The 18,042-nt window shown below is 46.2% G+C and overlaps 1 protein-coding gene and 1 long non-coding RNA gene across 2 annotated transcripts in view; both read left to right on the top strand.

Moving 5' to 3' along the window:
• Positions 1 to 18,042, top strand: part of LOC137484311 (uncharacterized) — a 225,952-nt gene that overhangs the window by 104,753 nt on the left and 103,157 nt on the right. The gene's annotated exons all lie outside the window — the stretch shown is intronic.
• Positions 13,288 to 15,268, top strand: MC3R (melanocortin 3 receptor). The gene has a single exon (XM_068208313.1). The coding sequence runs from the start codon at positions 13,800 to 13,802 to the stop codon at positions 14,775 to 14,777; it is 978 nt and encodes a 325-aa protein (XP_068064414.1). The 5' UTR covers positions 13,288 to 13,799; the 3' UTR covers positions 14,778 to 15,268.

The following is an 18,042-nucleotide window of genomic DNA, read 5'->3' as shown; positions in this document are numbered from 1 at the left end:
TTTTAAACTTTCTCTTTGCTGTCTGTACTGGAGGAGAGAATTGTGATTAGGAGAGGGAAATACCAGCAAAGCATTCCTGAAATCAAACCCCGGCCCTGACAAAAATTGTTCAGCAGCTGCGGGGAAAACACGCCTTGTTTTCCCCACCTTTCTGTGGTGACTCCTGCAACATCACAAACCCGTGTCAGAATCAATGTGGAGACTGAACGTTCTGAAGAGGCACAGCTGGAAGGTGAACTCTTCACATTTCGAAAGTTCTTCTCCTCCAAGCAGAGGCGGAGGAGAAAATCAAAAGCTCTGAAACGTCAATGCAAAGCAGAGTTTTTAAGAAGCAACAGGAATTGAAAACGTTTGGGGTTGATGACGGGTCTCCTTCCTCTGCTGCTCTAAAAGCAGCTTTTTAATAGAAGCAGGACAGGCAGCTGAGGAGGTCGGGGCAGAGCAGGTGCCACTGGATCACTCTGAGCCCAGGGTGGGCTCTGGCTCAGCCCCCACAGGTACAAATCCCACCCATCAGTGCCAGAGCTATGCAGCAAGAGGTGGGAGAGGAAGGATCAGGAATGAACTCTCCCAGATCACTCGAGGCACTGGAAATTCAATGGAAGGTCAATACGTGCTGATACAAACAGGGTTTAATAATTTGAACTGATTAAAAGTAAGTCTTTGATGGAGAGTTAGCTCAACACAGCCAATAATGCAACAGGGCCTGACTAAATCCAGGTCTTCTAAAGAAATATTTAATAAAAGATTGTCTTTCAATGCTCTCAATTCTGACTGTTCTATGTCCAGCCTGGCAGATAGAAATTTTTCATTAAACTAGAAAAAGGATTCATGGGAAACACATTTCTTTGACAGCTATCTGAAGCCATTTGGTTAAAATAAAATAGCAACTAATTCACTCAGAATCACATTTCTAGTACTGGCCTATTCCCCCTTAGAATGCTCAGCCCTTGAGGAACTACGTGTTTCTTTTGAAATTAAAGAATCCCAAGGAACCTCTCCTTATAACATGATTACAGCAGCACAGAACATTTCAGAACGGGGAAATGACATGTTTCTCTCACAAAGGCTCTGCAGAGATGTGAGAGGGTCCTTTCCCCTGTGCTGCACGTCCTGCAAGGCCACAAAGGCTGGGGCCAAGCAGTTAATCAGAACAGAGCCCAGCTGCTACTCTTGGAGCAAACATTTTCAATTAACCTGGAGCCATTAATTGCACCTTCCTTTAATAAAGGCTCTGGTGTAATTTCCTTTTCTTTGCTCTCAGTGAATGGGTTCCAACATACGCCAGAATCAGGAGCTGCAGCAAACACGGGGGAAATTCCCTGCTGGAACAAACCACCCTGCAGTGGGGATGAAAATGATGGGGGACAGGGCTTGGAACCGACCTGGAAGAACAAGAACTCTTTGTGCATTGTCTGAACAATGCACGAGGTGAATGCTTTGGACCAGCAATGCAAGTTTTGCTGTAGAAAAACATTAGCTCTGTTCAGCCTGGCCAGGGACACTTCCCACAGCTTCTCTGGCACCCTGTGCCAGGGCCTCACCACCTTTACAGGGAGGAATTTTCTCCTAATATCCCATCAAACCCTCCCCTCTGGCAGTCTGAAGCCATTCCCTGTGCCCTGTCCCTCCATCCCTTTGAAATCCTCTCTCTCCATCCTTCCTGCAGCTCCTTCAGGCCCTGCAAGGCCACACTGAGCTCACCCCGAAGCTTCTCCAGGCTGAACTATCCCAATTCTCTCCTTAAACCTTATGGTTTTTTAGCCTAAAAAGACTAGATGCTCTCAGATTTACTCCCAGAGGTTCTGAACAGCTTTTCCCAAACTTCCTTCCAGCCACGAGGTGTGAGCATCCTTTCCAACCTCCCGGTCTCTGTTATCTCACAGCCCTGCGAGTGACTTCACAGGCCAGAAACCAAATTCCCTGCCCGCTCCCTGAAATTCTAAACCCCAAAGGGTTTCCAGTATCAGATAACCCCATGTGGACTCGTTGTTTTGTGCTGTTTGTGGAAGTTAAGGAAATAAAAACCCTAAATCTACAACCAGTATGTTTTCAGTCAACCTAAATATGTGTTTAATAGGCAAAACTCTCTTTTTCATTTCATTAAATAATTTTCCTAAACCTTTTCATGCCTAAGAAAAGAACATCATTAAATAAGTTATTTCAGGCTGAAAAATGAGAGCTGAATGAAATGATTCTTCAAATAAATAGATAATTACAGCATGGACCTCATAAACACATTTTTGCCTCTCATTCAGGCATGAATGTTCCAGCAGGGCCGGAATGCTCGCACAAAGAATTTCAGAGTTGAAAAACAAAGCCTTTCCCTGAAAACTCACTTCACCTGAAAATTACTGCTTAAACCTGTTTTATAAAAGGGCCCTTTCTTTTTTTTTTTTTTTTTTTTTTTTGGTTTTTTGTTGTTTTGTTTTGTTTTTAAACCTGTGGAAATGGTGCTGAAACAGAGAAGAAGTCAGAGCTCCTCGTGACTTTATGGGTGTTTGACCTCAGCATTCCTCTTCATTTCCCACAATGGAGATTCCAACAAGATCTGAGCAAAATCCAACATTAGACAGAAACCCTGTTCCAGGAGGTTTTGCTTTTTCTGTTTCCTCAGTGCTGATCTAGCACAGAAATTGATGGTGCTTCAAATTCCAGCAATTCCCATTTGGCCTCATTTAGGTTCTGGTTTTAAGCAAGGAAAATATTGATGCACAACAGTTTGTGCTGCACTGAACTGGAAGATGCATTAAATGCAAGGCAGGGGGAAAGAAGGGGGGAGGATGAGAACAGAAGATGAGTAATTTAAAATTAAAACTTCTGTGAAACTAAATTCAGGTCGAGGGTGACATCTAGTGATGCTCAGCACAAATTCTGCCCATTTTTGCAGCACCCTCACTCATGAAGAAAATTTAAACTTCTACCATGTTTCACCAGATACAGCATAAAAGAAATATTTTCCCATAAAATGTGAGTTTAACTTTTTTTGGGGTGATATGAGTTTATTTTTTAATTAATTCAGTATTCTGAATGCATAATGGGGGGATCCATGAAAGGAAAATAAATAAAATTACGAACTTGGAGGTAGAGAAAATACATCTGCTCATTACGATGAAGAAGTTGGTTTCACGAGGTCTGATTGATGAAAGTGTCATTTTTTGGCTTCCTTTCTTATTCTTCACTTTTTTGTGAAGAATATTCTTCACTTTTTTTGCAAAGCACAGTGGCAGCTTGATACATAAATAAAGCAAGTCAGTAATTAGCAATTAGTAATTGCTATTAGTAATTCCCTTGATTGATAATGCACAAACTACTCAGCTGCTGAATTTTGAACAACAGAAATGTTTCCAGCAGCTTTCTGCCTTTGACAGTGGTTCATGGTCAGCATCAAGGAAAGGGACAGCCCACACATTTCCAAAAACAGCAATTCTGCATCTACCTGAGCACTTTGCTTTGAGCTCCTCACTGTGAGCAGCAATAAAGGAAATCATGGAATCACAGAATCCCCTGGGCTGAAAAAGAAATTTAAAGCTCATCTCATTCCACCCACCTTCTACTATCCCAGGTTGCTCCAAGCCCTCTCCAGCCTGGCCTTGAACAATTCCAGGAAAAGCCAAAGCACCAATTCATAATTTAATTACTTTTTCAGCTGCTTCAAACTCATTTCATGCAGAAGTCTCACGCTCTGAATCTCCCTGGTGACCTCACCTTGTTAATGCTGATGCTGCACCCCAAAGTCAGGAAGTTAAACCCACATTATTGCAATGCCCAGAGGAAGAGACAGCTGCACAGATCTGCTCCTCTGTGACACAAGGTGGCACCAGAAGCTGCCTGAATTTCAGGCTGTGAAAAAGTGAATCATAAAGCAAAACCTTTGAAGAGTTTGTGGGATTAAATGAGAGGAGTCAGAGAACCAGGGGCTGCAGCCAGGGAAGGGCTCCTGGGAATGCTGGCACTGCAGGGGAAGCAGCGTGTGCTGAAAGGTCTGAAACAGCAAGGAATTGGCTGTGGAATGAAAGATGGAGCTAAAGCAATCCTGAGGGCAGCTGGATCATCTTCTGAAAGCTGGGAAACAGCAGCACCCTCTAAAGGGGCACAGAGTCAGGTTCTTCCATAGCCCAGGATGGGCTTTTCCTCCTGGAAAGAGCTCTGTGAGCAAGGGATGCCCCTTCTCCTGCAACCTCCTTTTGAAACTCCAATCCTTTCATCATTAAAAACAGGTATTCTGGTTTTGGCAAACCAAATATTAAAATATTTTTAAAGGACAACAAAATATTAAAAAATATGACAGGAGATTGCAGCTGCCTCCTCACCCCCTCCTTATCTGTCTGGTCTTGGCAGCACAGGCTGGGGCAGCTCTGGCCCAGTCCCTGGCTCTGTTTTCAGTCTTGGGCAGCAAGATGAGAATAAAGCAAAGGTTCCCCACACAGCCCTGTGCCCCAGGTCAGTGATGTCCTGCAGCTCCTCACCCATCTGTGCCCTGCACAGGGAATTCTATTGCACTCAGGAGTGTCGCAAACAATACCCAAGCACTCCCCAAAACCCTCGCCCTTTTTACATCCAGTGGTGTAATTTGAAGCCCAAGCAAGGCACTGAATCACCCAAACTTCAGCCAGCACGAGTGCAGGGCCATCTTTCCTGAAGCTGTGACACAGAGAACAGCAGCCAGCTTTCCCCCATTAGGACTGACAGAATTGCTGTTCATAGGTGGAAATCCATGGAATTAAACTTGCCTTTGGGGAGCACTTTTGGCACAGGGGGCTGGAGGAACATTCCCAGGGGAAGAGCCCTAGAGCACAGTCCTGGGCAGCAGCAGCCACAAAACTGAAAAGGGCTGAAGTGAGCCCAGGTCTGGCAGGGTTCCCTCCAGGAGGAATTCCTCATTATCCTCTGTTTTACAATCTAGGGAGCACTCAGCTGTGCCCTCTCCTGTATTTTTGCTCTTAGGAAACCTCAGCCACCGATGTTTGCCAGCCACAGGTTGTTAGTGAGAGCTTTTTCAAATTCCAGCCTCAGTTCCAGGGAGTTATTCAGGTTCTTTGCTCTTTTTATCACCAGGCTCTTTGCTAAGGAATGGGAAGAGCAGGGGGAGTCTGCACAGCTTGGCTGTATTCACTCCTCACTTCCCTCTTCTTAGGGAGATTGAGGAAATTTCCAGAAAAATACCTGTCCTGCTCCAGAGGAGAAAACGTGAAGCTCAGATCCCAGGCTGAATGAGCTTCCTGGCCTGCTTTCCATGGAGTGAGAGGGAAAGGAGAGCTACACTGAGGAGAAAAAAAACCCTGTCTTGTAGTTAAGATACAGGAATGATGTCCCTGGCTTCGAACCTCAGCTCTGCACTGCACGATGCTAAAAGCAGTATTTTATGCTCTGACACTTAATTAGCCAGGGAAGGAACAATAACCCACGAGGCAGGGGGTGAATTTACAGCAGTGACTGATCTCTGGACAGCCTGTTAACACAGAGTCCTTCCACACAAGCTTTTCAAGCTGGCAGGGCTGAAATCAAGAAAATCCTAAGTGATAGTATCTCTAGATATGGTATCCAGCACATCTATTATGCATATTGTCTTGGGTCCCAAGATGTGGCTGGGGGTGTGCATTCTATTCCCATATCTTTCCCTGAGAGACCCTTAATTTCAAAATTACAATAATTTGGAGGGAGGGGGTTTACATTTTCCATTTCAGGGGAGGCTCCTGCCTTCCTCAGCAGACACCTGGCTTTTCAAACCAAGACAGATTTACATACAAAAATAATTAATAACTACCAGAAGACAACAACAGAGCACAGATTCAAAGAAGGGATCGAGGAGGAGTAGGAGGGGATTGAAGGGTCACTCTGCCCCTCTGCAGTAGGTTGTGAAGCAGTGACACAAAACCCTTCTGTGAAGCAGGGAGCTCCTCAGGTCAGGCTTGATTGCTTGGAGGTTCTGGCACCTGCGTCCTCCAAGGCACTGGCCTGGAAGAGCAAGGCTGCAAAACATTTTGGGAACTTTCCAAGCAGCCACAAAAGTGTGAAATCGGCTGCAATTCCATTATTTCTGCCCTCAGAAGTGGTGCAGGGTGAGTGACAGATGTAACCTTTTCGTGACAACCCCTCTTCTTTGCAAGACAATTTTCAGAGCAAACAAAACCTTAACCTCAGCTTCTCCTTCTGTGCCAAACAGGAAAATGTGCTCTTCAGAAACCCTAACTATAGAGTATTATTAAACTCAAAGATGTGTAAATAACCTTGCACACTTCAACTGATAATAAAAAGAAGGAAAGAAATGGTAGAATAACTAGATGTCACTTCTGTTTTCCACAATGGATTCATGCAAGGTTACATGAATCATATTGGCTTTCCCAATCTATTTTGCTTTCTAAATCAAGGCTCTGTTTCTGACAGAAACTATTCTGCATTGACACCCTGTAGTCTGACATCACTCAAAACAGCTGGCTCGCTTTGCAAACTGCAGAATCTGGAAAAAAGAAACCTCTCTAACCCTGAAGAACATTTCAATCCCATTTTGTTGAGGAGCAACATTTTGGAGGGCAGCAAATTCCTTGTTCTCCCCAAACCATAACAAATAACCAGCCTCTCTCTGTCCTAGAATTCATTGGCAAAAACAATGCAGATAAAAGCACTGAGGTGGAATTTTTATAACCATAGGACACCATCTTCCACACACAAAAAGAATAGAGCAGGAAACCCTTGGACAAAATTAGAAAGGCAGAAGTTAGATCTAAATGATAAATAAAATTAAAGGATTGGGTCTGGTTGTGGGGCTTTTTTCTGTCCTTGTCTGGAAAGCAGCAACACTGGACTGCAAGTACTGCAACAAACTGAGGAGCTTTGAGCAGTAGCAAAATAATTTATCCCAATATCCACCCATCCACAGCATCCACAGCTCGGTAAAATCATCGTTAAAGCTTGCCAGCCTCCACAATCCTTCAGTTCTCTCTGGTCCAGGAATGAGGTAGTCAGCAGCAGCAGTGGGGTTTGAAAATGCCAAATTCACCCATCCCTCAGCCCCAGCAGCACAGGGCAGGGAGATTTATGAAGCTTCCAGGGAGATGAGAAAGATATTCCAGGGATATTTGGCCCTGATGGAGCTGAAGAGCAGAATGCAGCTGGATCAATCACATCTGCTTGTCTCTCACTCTGCAAATGAGAGAACAAAACTGACACTGAGCATTATTAGTCTAAAGCACTTAAAATCCCTTTAGCTTGAGAAGCACCTGCAGGTGCTGGTGAGTGTTTTGCAATCAGGTCTGCTTTGTCTCCTTTTACCCAGGGATGAGAAGGAAAATTGTCCAAAATGTCCCAAAGTTGAGTCTGTTTAAATTAACCTTTTAACTGGCTGAAATTATAGAAATCTTCATCTGAAAGCCCCCTCATTGCAATCAGGATTTCGTGCTCCTTCTCCTCACTAATCACAGTTTGGCAGGCTGCCTCCCCACTTCCAGGGCTGGTGCTCTTGCTGCAGCCAGGGCTGAAGGAAAATTCAGAGGATAACATCCCAAAGGATGCAAACTCCTGGTGCTTGGCTTCAGCAGGGATTCAGATTTTTGGGTAAGGCGAGGATTTACTCTTCCAATGTGGAAACTTCTGCCAGCAATGTGGTGCAGAGAAATTTAACTCCCACTGACCTCAGCTGATGTCAGATTCATTCTTGCCTCAGACTAGAAAATAACATTAGCTATGGGCATGACTGGGAGCTGTAGGAACTACAACTTCTTGGAGGAAGACCATGGAAATCTTTCCATTATGACATCCAATACCTGATATTGCAAGTGATCCTGAAGCCTGTGACTCTGACAGGACAAAAATTGCTCCTAGAAAACCTTTACCTCAAGACACTGAAGAAAAACATAGCATTTCAGTAGACAGAACTTAATCACCTGTGTCTTTACTTGGGTTTCCTCACGTGCCAGGTTCTTGTGAGGCTCCTAAGTCCAGATTTTTTTGAGTTATCATGAATTAGAAATCATTTTATATAATTTTATGTATTTTATAATCATTTTATATAATCACAGAAAATGTCCCAAAGTGTGTTTCTGCTCTTTAGCATAACGAGTGATCTCTCCATGTTCCAGTGAAAATTAGCAAAGAGGGGTTTTGCTTGAATTAAGTCAATAGTCAAGCAGTTCATGTTCTACAAGTGCTGAATCAGATCTGAAGTTTCATTTATTTTGTCAAGTACTCCCTTATCAAAAACTTAAACCCTACTGAGGCAGCTCCTGAGCACTGAGCATCTCTGCAGGTCAGCAGAGCTCTGAGCAGCCTCTGTGAAGTGCCCAGCTGATGAATTCCAGCCTGTGCTTACAGATGTTCCCAATCACACCCGAGTGCACACTCCAGAAATGTGCACAGAATTCAAAACCAGCATCGTGTGCTTTGCTGAGAGAAAATATTTCATCTTTTAAGTTCTTTGTCTATAAAGAACAACACAGAAGAAAGGTCTTCAAGAGTTTTTGACTCACTGGTTTGGGAAACTTCAGGACAACAATAATTCCCTGCTGCAGGGGAGAAAATATCTGCTTGCTATCCTCTAATTTCCTTTAAAATTTCCACTTTTGTCTGGCAGAAACTATTGTTTAAAAGAGTGAAAATAAGGGAAAGTGATACACATTTATCAGCTATTATCAGCCTAGTCTCATGTGAAGTGTTAAACAAGATTTTTCATTCAACAACACCACAGGGGAATTCTCTTAGAAAATTCCATGATCCACATTTAGCAGTAAATGCCACTTTCTCTTTACCTTTCCCTGAAGATTAAATAGTTTCACTAGTGAAGAAACAACTGAGCAATAACAGCATTAAAAAAAAAATCAGCCTTGTTTTTAACTGCTTTGTAAAACATGGCAGAGGTTTTTACCGGGTAAAATTGTTCATTTCTGCTGGTAGATAAAACAGCCAGACCTTTGCTTTGCCTTCATCGCAGCCAATATTTCATTAACTGTGCTGACATCCTCTTATTTACAGCTTATTTTTCTTAGAAAATGAGTTATTTTAGGAAAGAACACGAATGAGAGTAATGTAAGAGACACCACAATAAATCCAATTACCACATTTAACCCACGGCATCTTTGTGGGCTCGGGGTGGGTTGTCCTGACCTCTTTTTAAGGGCTGCTCATGATTCTTTAAAGGATCCATCTGCTGTGATTGAAGCACACGAAACTTTCATTAGAGGTTCTTGGGCTGGATAAGAATTTCCAGTTTGGAAGCCTCAGACAGTGAAGGGCAGCCCTGGCGTGGGTGGATGAGCAGAGATGATGGCAGGGCTGGCTCAGAGGCTGCTGCTGAAGGAAAGGTCTGGCAAAGCAAAACTCTGACAAATCCCGCTTTGAGCTCGGGAAGTCTCATCTTTTCTGGCCAAGAAAGATGTGGGAATTGGGTCCTGCACATCCCTGGCAGGGGCACAGCTCAGTAGCCCTGAATACAGAACAGCACAGAGGCATTTTCCTCTGAACACGCTCCAAAAGGATGAGGCTGCTGATAAATATTGCCAAATCTGGACCTGTTTTAACATCATTTTTATGGGGTTTAAAACAACCATTATGGAAGCACAAGGGGGTGTTTTCCTCAGTAAAAACTGTCCTAGTTAGAGAACAGGTTTTAACTGCAGCAGCCCACCCAAGTGCTGCAGTTTGCACACAGAACCAGCACAAGTTTTGAACTCGAGGTGCATCCCAAAAGGTTTCCTCCTCCAGTAAATCACTCTGGGGGCTGAAAAGCTCCTCTGCAGTCAGAATCAGTCTATGGGGTCAAGTAAAACAAGCATAAAAATCAGCCTTGGTCTCTATAAACTTCTGGGAGTGTGAAAACTTCTAAGAAATACTCAGAAGAGGGTGATTCTGGCAGCCAAACCCACAGAGATTTCTTTCCCACCTATTTGATCACCGCAGCTATGAGAGCCTGAGTCATGCCAGGTTTTTGGAATACACATGTCCTCTCCATCTGCAGGGAACAAAACAGGTCAGGGATTCTGGCCTGGAGGCTGAAAGAATGAAATATGGGAAGGAGATACAATATTCTTGATGGGGGAAACAGAGAGGGGATGAACAATGGTGCAAGGGATGTTTTTCCTCCCAAGAACTCGTTTTCCCCTGGCCTCTGGCCCCAGGGCTGTGGGACTCAAACACGTGACAGCACAGCCAGGAGGTGACAGCTGCACAGCAACTACAGAGACAGCAACAAGGACTCCTCTTGTTCACACACCAGGGGATGGAAAAACAGCAGGCTTGGGGTTCGGGTCCAGGGAGTGAACAAGAACACAGCTGAAGGAGGACTCTGCTCCCTGGGTATCAAACCGATGTCAGAGTGCCTGGAGAGCAGGCTGTGAACAGGAGCATTGGTCAGGGACTGCAGGACAAGAGGTGAGGAGGGCATTTCAGGCACTGATTTCAGCAGATGGTGACACTTTCTGGACATTGCCAGAGCTGCAAGGAAACACTCAGGTGCACCATGAGCTTCCTGACTCCCCTGACCCAGCAAAGCCCAGAGATGCCAGCCTTGACTGGGCCACCCAGGCTGTGTTTTCCATGGTGGATCTGCACTGACAGCAGCCCTGAGCATGCCCCAGGCTGCAGCTCCTTCCCTCCAGGCCTTGGCAAAGAGGTGGAAGAGCAATGGACAAGGAAAACTTGGGGAATAAACACAGACATGTCCCATCTCTAGCTCTCCAACCTTCTCTTCACCAGGTTCTGATGGCAAGGGGACCCAAACCAAGCTATAATTTCATTTTATGCACCATGGATTGGAGCAATGCTCTGCCCTTACTCTGCTCTCCTATCCAAGATGAGTAGACTTCACTGTCCAGGAGACTGAGGACAGGAATGTGTGGCATCATTCTGGCAATTTTCCACCCCTCAGGTGCAGAGCAGCATTGCCAGGACACAAATCCACTGCAGCTCTGGGGTGGATGTGAGAGCAACCTGCCTGCATTGCACTGCAGTAATCCCAGACACTCCCTGGATCCTGGGACATGAAGCAGGAACTGGCAGCTGAGGAGCAGCAACTTACTAGATGAGAATACAAAATATTTTGTGACTTTTCAGATCACAGAGGTTTTCCAGTGCTGAGCAGAGAAATCCTTTTGGAAATAAGGGCTCACATGTTGTTTTATTTCATGCAGACACAGCTTTCCCCCCTCTCAGCACAGGTCTCAGAGCCAGTGTGAGTTTGCTATCACACAGGAGGCTCTAGCCCACTATTTTTAGTGCTTAATGGCAAAGCTGATAGTGCCATTAATCCACTTGGGTGTACAACATTCAATTTCCACTTCAAATTGCACCTCAGTGCAAATGGTAGCTTGTCCTGCTGTCACGTACATTCAGAAATTCATGATGCAACACATTTAATGCCTTCCTGTCCCAGCTGAGAGCTGGGGAAGTCTGCAGTGGCTTTTGGAGCAGTGTGGCACAAGGGATGGAGCATTCTGGAGTCAGCACTGACAGGAACAGCACAGACACTGCTCAGGCTGCCCAGATGGGCTCAGCAGGACTGGGGTGGGAAGGGCCCACCACCCCTGGGAAGAGCTTGAATTGTGGGTGCTTCAAACAGCAGTGCCCCTCCACTGTCGGAGTCCAGGACATCCCTCTGCCTGCCCTGGCCGTCTCCAGACCCTGGCAGGGGGCTCGGGGACCTTGGCACGAAGTCAAAACCACCTGTGGCTTCCATTTTAGCCCGTGGGAAAAGCTGCCAACTCTGTGTGAGGAATTACAAGCCACAAGGGTTTGAGTAGTGTGATAGCTGAGTTAACACAGGGTGAAAAAGTAGAATTTTGGGGTTTTTTTAGAATGGGGTTCAGGGGTACAAGGTGGAGGGATTTGGGCATGTCCTGACCTTCTCCTTCTTCTTGCCCTCCATGTCTTGCCGTGATGATGACGCTTTTCTACTGGTTTAAGGTAGAGACACACTGTCCAACATAGATGACAGATATTGGCACGTTATTGTAAGCATAATACACATAACTTTTGATATAAAATGTAAACGCCACCCAAGGCAGCACACAGAATGACATGACCTCAGCACGTCAGAGAAAGAATGTTATAGATAAGGAAAAATAAACAACCTTGAGAAGCCAACCCTGTGCATTCCTCCTCCTTTGGCTGCACGGGCTGGGAAATGAGGACTTTTACACTCTTGGGGTCATCCTGACACTGCAGACCCTGAGACTCCACCAGCAGGAAATCCAGAGCCAAGCCCAGGAGGGTGCTGCTCCCAGGGTGAGCTGTGCCTTTGGAGCCTGTCCTCACCCTGGGGGGACACAGCCTCCACCTGCCACTCCAAAGGAGAGGACAGAGCTGGCAGGGAGCCTCGCAAGATGGGCTTCTGCTCACCTGGAAAAACAACATTTCCAAGGGCATTTTCAGCCATTCTGCCTAGAGATCACCAGCCTGGGTGCACCCTGCGGGCCCCAAAAAGCCAGCAGGAAGCACTGGGGCTTCTGCACAAAGCAGAGGTTGCTGCTCCAGGCTTGCATCCAGACCTGGCACACTGGGATGGAGGGAATATCTGACCCCACTGGGCTTAGAGGCATGGGAGAGACAGTTTGCTGGTTTGAGGTATCTGCTCTTGTACATCACTGCAAATTTAGGGAGAGACTGGGATCTTTAAAACATTACCTGTGCAACTTGGTGGGCAAATCCCCAGCTATTTAGTCACTTAAAACTACTGCACTGAATACTGTCCTTGTAAAACTGTCACCTGGGGGTTAAATTTGAGAAGTGCTGCCTCTTGGTGTTGAATTATGGGTGCAAAGCAGTAATTCTGCAGGCTCAGAATGAAACTGGGAGAGATTTGTGACTTTTTTAAAGCTAACAAACCTGCAACAGAAGCCCCAAAAGTTAATAGAAGTGACATTGCACTTGATTCCAAAGTATTTCTGCAAAAATGTGAGGTGGGAAGAGTTTAGACACCAGCAAGTGCTTTTGAAAAATCAAACTAACAAAATTGTGCCACAGAAATATAGAAGGAATGAAGCGCAAGGAAAATCTACCTTATGCTTGCCTGCTCATATGTGAAAAATTAAAATCTCCTCAGTCCTGCAGAGGTTTAAATGGGTACAATCCCAGTTAAAACCAGTCCTAGTGGCTACTCAAAGGTGCACGGAGGGTGTGTGAGCATCCTGCCTGCCCCAAACCCTCCCGCGGGCAGGACCCGGCTGCCCGGAGCAGGCAGAAAGTTTAACCGGATGAAAACCCCGTTTTCCAGAGGAATTTTACGGCAAATCCACGCTGCTCGGTATCTGCAGAGGGCGCCAGACAGTTTGGGATGTGCCGGGATGCCGCTCCAGGTGCTCCAGCTGTCACTCACAAAGGTGCTCGCTCTCCAATGGCCAATGCTCGGCTCGCAGGGTGAAGTAGGAGTTGGTTTTTCTTTCTTGCATGTATAAATCCCTTAGTTCTCGTCTCCTTTCTTCCCACTGAAATAGCAACAGATGTTTGGCTGAGCTGCAACATGCTGGCAGCCAAGCTGCCCCGGCAGACGGGGAAAATCCCTGCTTTTAATCGCCAGGAGAGCTGAACCCAGCAATGTCCTGCTGCCGATTCTTCCCTGCAGAGAAAACTGTTTGCTGCCTACAGGCTTTGAAGCTCACTTTCTTCTGAAGTAAAGAGCACCCTGACATAAAATTCACTGTAAATGCAGATTGCTTGACTTTTGTAAAAGTGACTAAAGTCCGGCTTGATTGCACCCCATATGCACAGCAGCAGCTTGGAAGGACTTGTTTTCCCTTTTTTTTTTTTTTTTTCCTCTTTTTAACCTGTGCTCAGGTCCACAGTCACTGGTGAGCTCAGCTCCTTTGCTGACAATGAACATCACACGCTTTGCATTCTCCTTTCAGCCCGTGCTGCTTAACGCCACCGAAGACTTCAACGACTCCATCCCGGCCAACCGGAGCGGCGATGGATTTTGCGAGCAGGTCTTCATCAAAGCCGAGGTCTTCTTGACTTTGGGGATCATCAGCCTGCTGGAGAACATCCTTGTCATCCTGGCAGTGCTGAAGAATGGCAACCTGCACTCACCCATGTATTTCTTCCTCTGCAGCCTGGCTGTGGCAGATATGTTGGTGAGCATGTCGAACGCCCTGGAGACCGTCATGATCGCAATCCTCAGCAACGGCTACCTGATCATTGACGACCACTTCATCCAGCACATGGACAATGTTTTTGACTCAATGATCTGTATTTCTCTGGTAGCCTCCATTTGCAACCTCTTGGTCATAGCCATCGACAGGTACATCACTATTTTCTATGCCCTCCGTTACCACAGCATCATGACGGTGAAGAAAGCCCTGACCCTCATTGTGCTCATTTGGGTGGCTTGCATCATCTGTGGCATCATTTTCATTGCCTACTCGGAGAGCAAAACTGTCATTGTGTGTCTCATCACCATGTTCTTCACCATGCTGCTGCTCATGGCCTCGCTGTACGTGCACATGTTCCTGTTCGCCCGCCTGCACGTCAAGCGCATCGCGGCGCTGCCCGTCGAGGGCGTGCCCCCCCAGCGCACCTGCATGAAGGGGGCCGTCACCATCACCATCCTCCTGGGGGTCTTCATTGTCTGCTGGGCGCCTTTCTTCCTCCACCTCATCCTCATCATCTCCTGCCCCATGAACCCCTACTGCATCTGCTACACCGCGCACTTCAACACCTACCTGGTGCTGATCATGTGCAACTCGGTCATCGACCCGCTCATTTACGCCTTCAGGAGCCTGGAGATGAGGAAGACTTTCAAAGAAATCGTGTGTTGCTGCTATGGCATGAGTGTGGGACAGTGCATGCTGTAAACACCTGGTTTTGGGTGGAAAAAACACGCCATAGGTGTATAAATATAAATATATTTATGTATATAGTGAGATACAGAGAAGCTCACTTTAAATGCAGTGCCTGAAGGAAGGGTGCAAGACAGACAAAAGCCTCCTACATGATGCCTTGTTTCTTACTTTTTAGAGTGAAAACCAGTTTCAAGTGAATTATTTGAAGTTTTTAAAATAGTTATAATGGAAGGAAATCCAGAGTGGCTTACAAAACAGCTTCAAAAACTTACTGGGGACAATGAATCCTGAAAGGGAATGCCACCTTCCAGAGACTGAGATAAAATTCCCTCTAGCATTCATTTGTGCCTGTTGCTTTATCTCCGTGCCACTGCCAACCAGTCAGTGTTTTCTAAAAGATTTCATTAGCAACCTCTGTGGAAAGCTATTTTTCCAAACACCAGCAGGTAACAGCATTGTTCTACACCCACCTTTTAACGAAAGAATAGATTGACATTTTTGCTGCTTGCCATAAAGCAGCCCGAGTGCAATTTTCAAAGGGTGAAATCTTGCTCTGAAATCAGTTATCACTACAGTGTCAGTAACAGTGTGGCTTCAACAGCTGCCTGATAGAATTGACTCATGTGAAGGCTTTTGCATTATTTCTTGTGATATAAGAGTATTATACCCTTGAATTTTTGATTATTTTTTTAAAGCTGGAATGCCCTGATGAATGTAGCAATTGCTATGTTTGTAAAAACTCATAGAAGCCTCCTTTTGATAAATCCTCACTAATGAGATTCATGGATCTGAACATCAGAAAAGAGCTAAAATGCAAAATACTTTGAATGCAGTTTTGTGTAAAAGCTGCATGGAGTCCTCAGAAATATCCACCTCTAAGTTCAGCAGCTAAAAGAAACCAGATGTGTGTGGCAGAGAGGGCTTTATCCTTTGAGAAATAAATCTCCTGGGGCAGGACAATAAGAAATGTCCTTCCTTCAGCTCTGCCCTGCACTCAGGGAACAGGAGAGCACCAGGGCTGTCTGCCATCCTCTCCCAACCCCCTGGGTGCCAGCGGCGTGCAAAGCAAGCACCGGCAGCTACAGCAGTTCAGTCTTTGCCTCTGCCTTCTGCAGGAACAAACCCTGCAGGTGGTGCCTTCAGCCAGCACTCTGTCACCGAGCAAGGGCTGCTGCAGCCTGTGCACGACCCGGGCACGGGCAGTGGCACCACCAGTGCCAGCCTGAGAACACCCTGAGCCATCCTAAAGGCTGCTCAGCCCCTTCCTGGTACCTTGCTTTCAGGAGGGGGGGATCCCCAAACCCTCAGAGTCGTCTGAAGCTTTCAAACATCTCAAAGATCTCATTCGACTTAAAACTCTCTCTTTTATTCCCCCCACCTTCTTATTTTGGGTGCAGTTGCTGGGTTGATGATATTATTATTGCTGTTGTTGTTGTTTTGTTGTTGTTGTTTTGTTTTGTTTTTGTTATTGTTATTATTGTTTTTTTTCTGGGACTCCCCTCTGCCAGGTGAGAATCTGTTCATGCACCAGAGCTTCCCCAGCTCCTGTGTCCCCAGTTCTGTCCCACGCTGGTGTTGGTGTTTCAGTGCCAGTGGCTCCAGACCCAGCCCTGCTGCCTGTGGGGAGTCACATTTCACACTCTGCACCTCCTGGCCCATGTTTGATCCTCAGCATCCCACAGGGAACAGCCCCATTTCCCAGTCTTAGGGACTGGATAATCCTCCTGGGGCCAGGAACCACCTCTCCCCGTGCTCCAGCTACACTCTGTCCCACCACAAACCAACCTCCATTTCCCTATTTCTCCTATTTCCCTATTTCTCCTCTGATCACACTTGAAATTCCCTAATTGAGTTCTCACTTCCTCTCATAATCACATCCTCCAGACTTGCCCCTTTCCAACACTCCCTCTGTTCCAATACTTACCTAATCCTATAACCCTTCATTTTAGAAAGGTTAAATTTAGGGAAAAAAAAAAAAAGCCTCACTGTGGAGCAGAATAGGCACAAATGAAAATTCTCCCTGTTTCAAGAAGAGACCAAAGACAATCCCACTGCCTGGCAAAGCCAAATGCTTTCAGCTTTGTGTGTGTGTCACAAAGCCCAGCTCAGCAGTACCAAGCTGTGTTCTGCTAGCCCAGCCTGTCACACCTTGCAGCAGCTGATGTGGCACATGGAGATGAAATCAGCATGGGGAGCCACAGAACTTTCGTGGTGTGCAAAGACTGTGCCTACCTGTTGTAATAAATCTCTGCTTTTCCTCAGTGTTCTGTATCCCCACACTCTGGAGCATGGTTTGCCACGATATTCTGCCTCAGGTTATTGTGTATTTAGCTCTTGTTGCACCTGATGTTCTACTTATTTCTCCGCTGTCCTACTTTTTTCTCTTTTAAAAGCAATTTTAGCAGGACTGATTCATACAGTGCTTTGCCTTTAAGCAAAACATACTCTGCTGAATAAAATCTGGAGAGATCACTGAGAATCGTGTTTGCTTCTGTCAGAGCACCACATCACATCAAACCAGTCTGGGGGCTCACAAAACTGAAAATAGAGTCTAACACTGGGCAAAAGCCTCTTAATTCAGAGAATCAGGGAATGGTTTGGGTTGGAAGGGACCTTTGTCAGCCAGTTCCACCCCTGCCATGGGCAGGGACATCTCCCACTGTCCCAGGCTGCTCCTGGCCTGGAATTCTTCACTCTGCCCACAGAGCTCCACAAGAAGGAGGGGGAAAAGTCAGATTTTCAGTGCCATGTGCAAACACAACAGAAAGAGAATCCATAAAATCCCCCAAAGATCCCTCACCCCTTCTGGCACCGGGTCTTCCAGGAGGTGGGGGTGGGTTTGTTCAGCCCCAGGTCCACACCCTCAGCTCTGAGCTCTGCTTTTGGAATTCTGAATTGGAGCTGGGGCACGGATCCAGGGCATGGATCACAACAAGGCTGGCCCTGGTGGGAAGGGAAAGAGGGAATGCCCATGGGACTGAACCCCCCAACAGCAGTTAGAGAGGGAATGCTCACAGCTACGCACCCAGGGGGAAAGGGAAAAGGAAAGGGGAAAGGGAAAAGGGAAAGGGAAAAGGGAAAGGGAAAGGGGAAAGGGGAAAGGGGAAAGGGGAAAGGGGAAAGGGGAAAGGAGAAAGGGGAAAGGGGAAAGGGAAAGGGAAAGGGAAAGGGAAAGGGAAAGGGAAAGGGAAAGGGAAAGGGAAAGGGGAAAGGGGAAAAGGAAAGGGGAAAGGGAAAGGGGAAAGGGGAAAGGGGAAAGGGAAATGAAAAGGGAAGG

Source organism: Anomalospiza imberbis, chromosome 17 (assembly GCF_031753505.1).
Source record: "Anomalospiza imberbis isolate Cuckoo-Finch-1a 21T00152 chromosome 17, ASM3175350v1, whole genome shotgun sequence".
NCBI lineage: Eukaryota > Metazoa > Chordata > Aves > Passeriformes > Viduidae > Anomalospiza > Anomalospiza imberbis.
The sequence above is the reverse complement of the archived record's forward strand: the minus strand, read 5'-3'. Positions and strand labels throughout refer to the sequence as shown.

Coding starts and splice junctions, on each gene's coding strand:
- MC3R (XM_068208313.1), top strand. CDS start 13,800: ATGAACATCACACGCTTTGCATTCTCCTTTCAGCCCGTGCTGCTTAAC.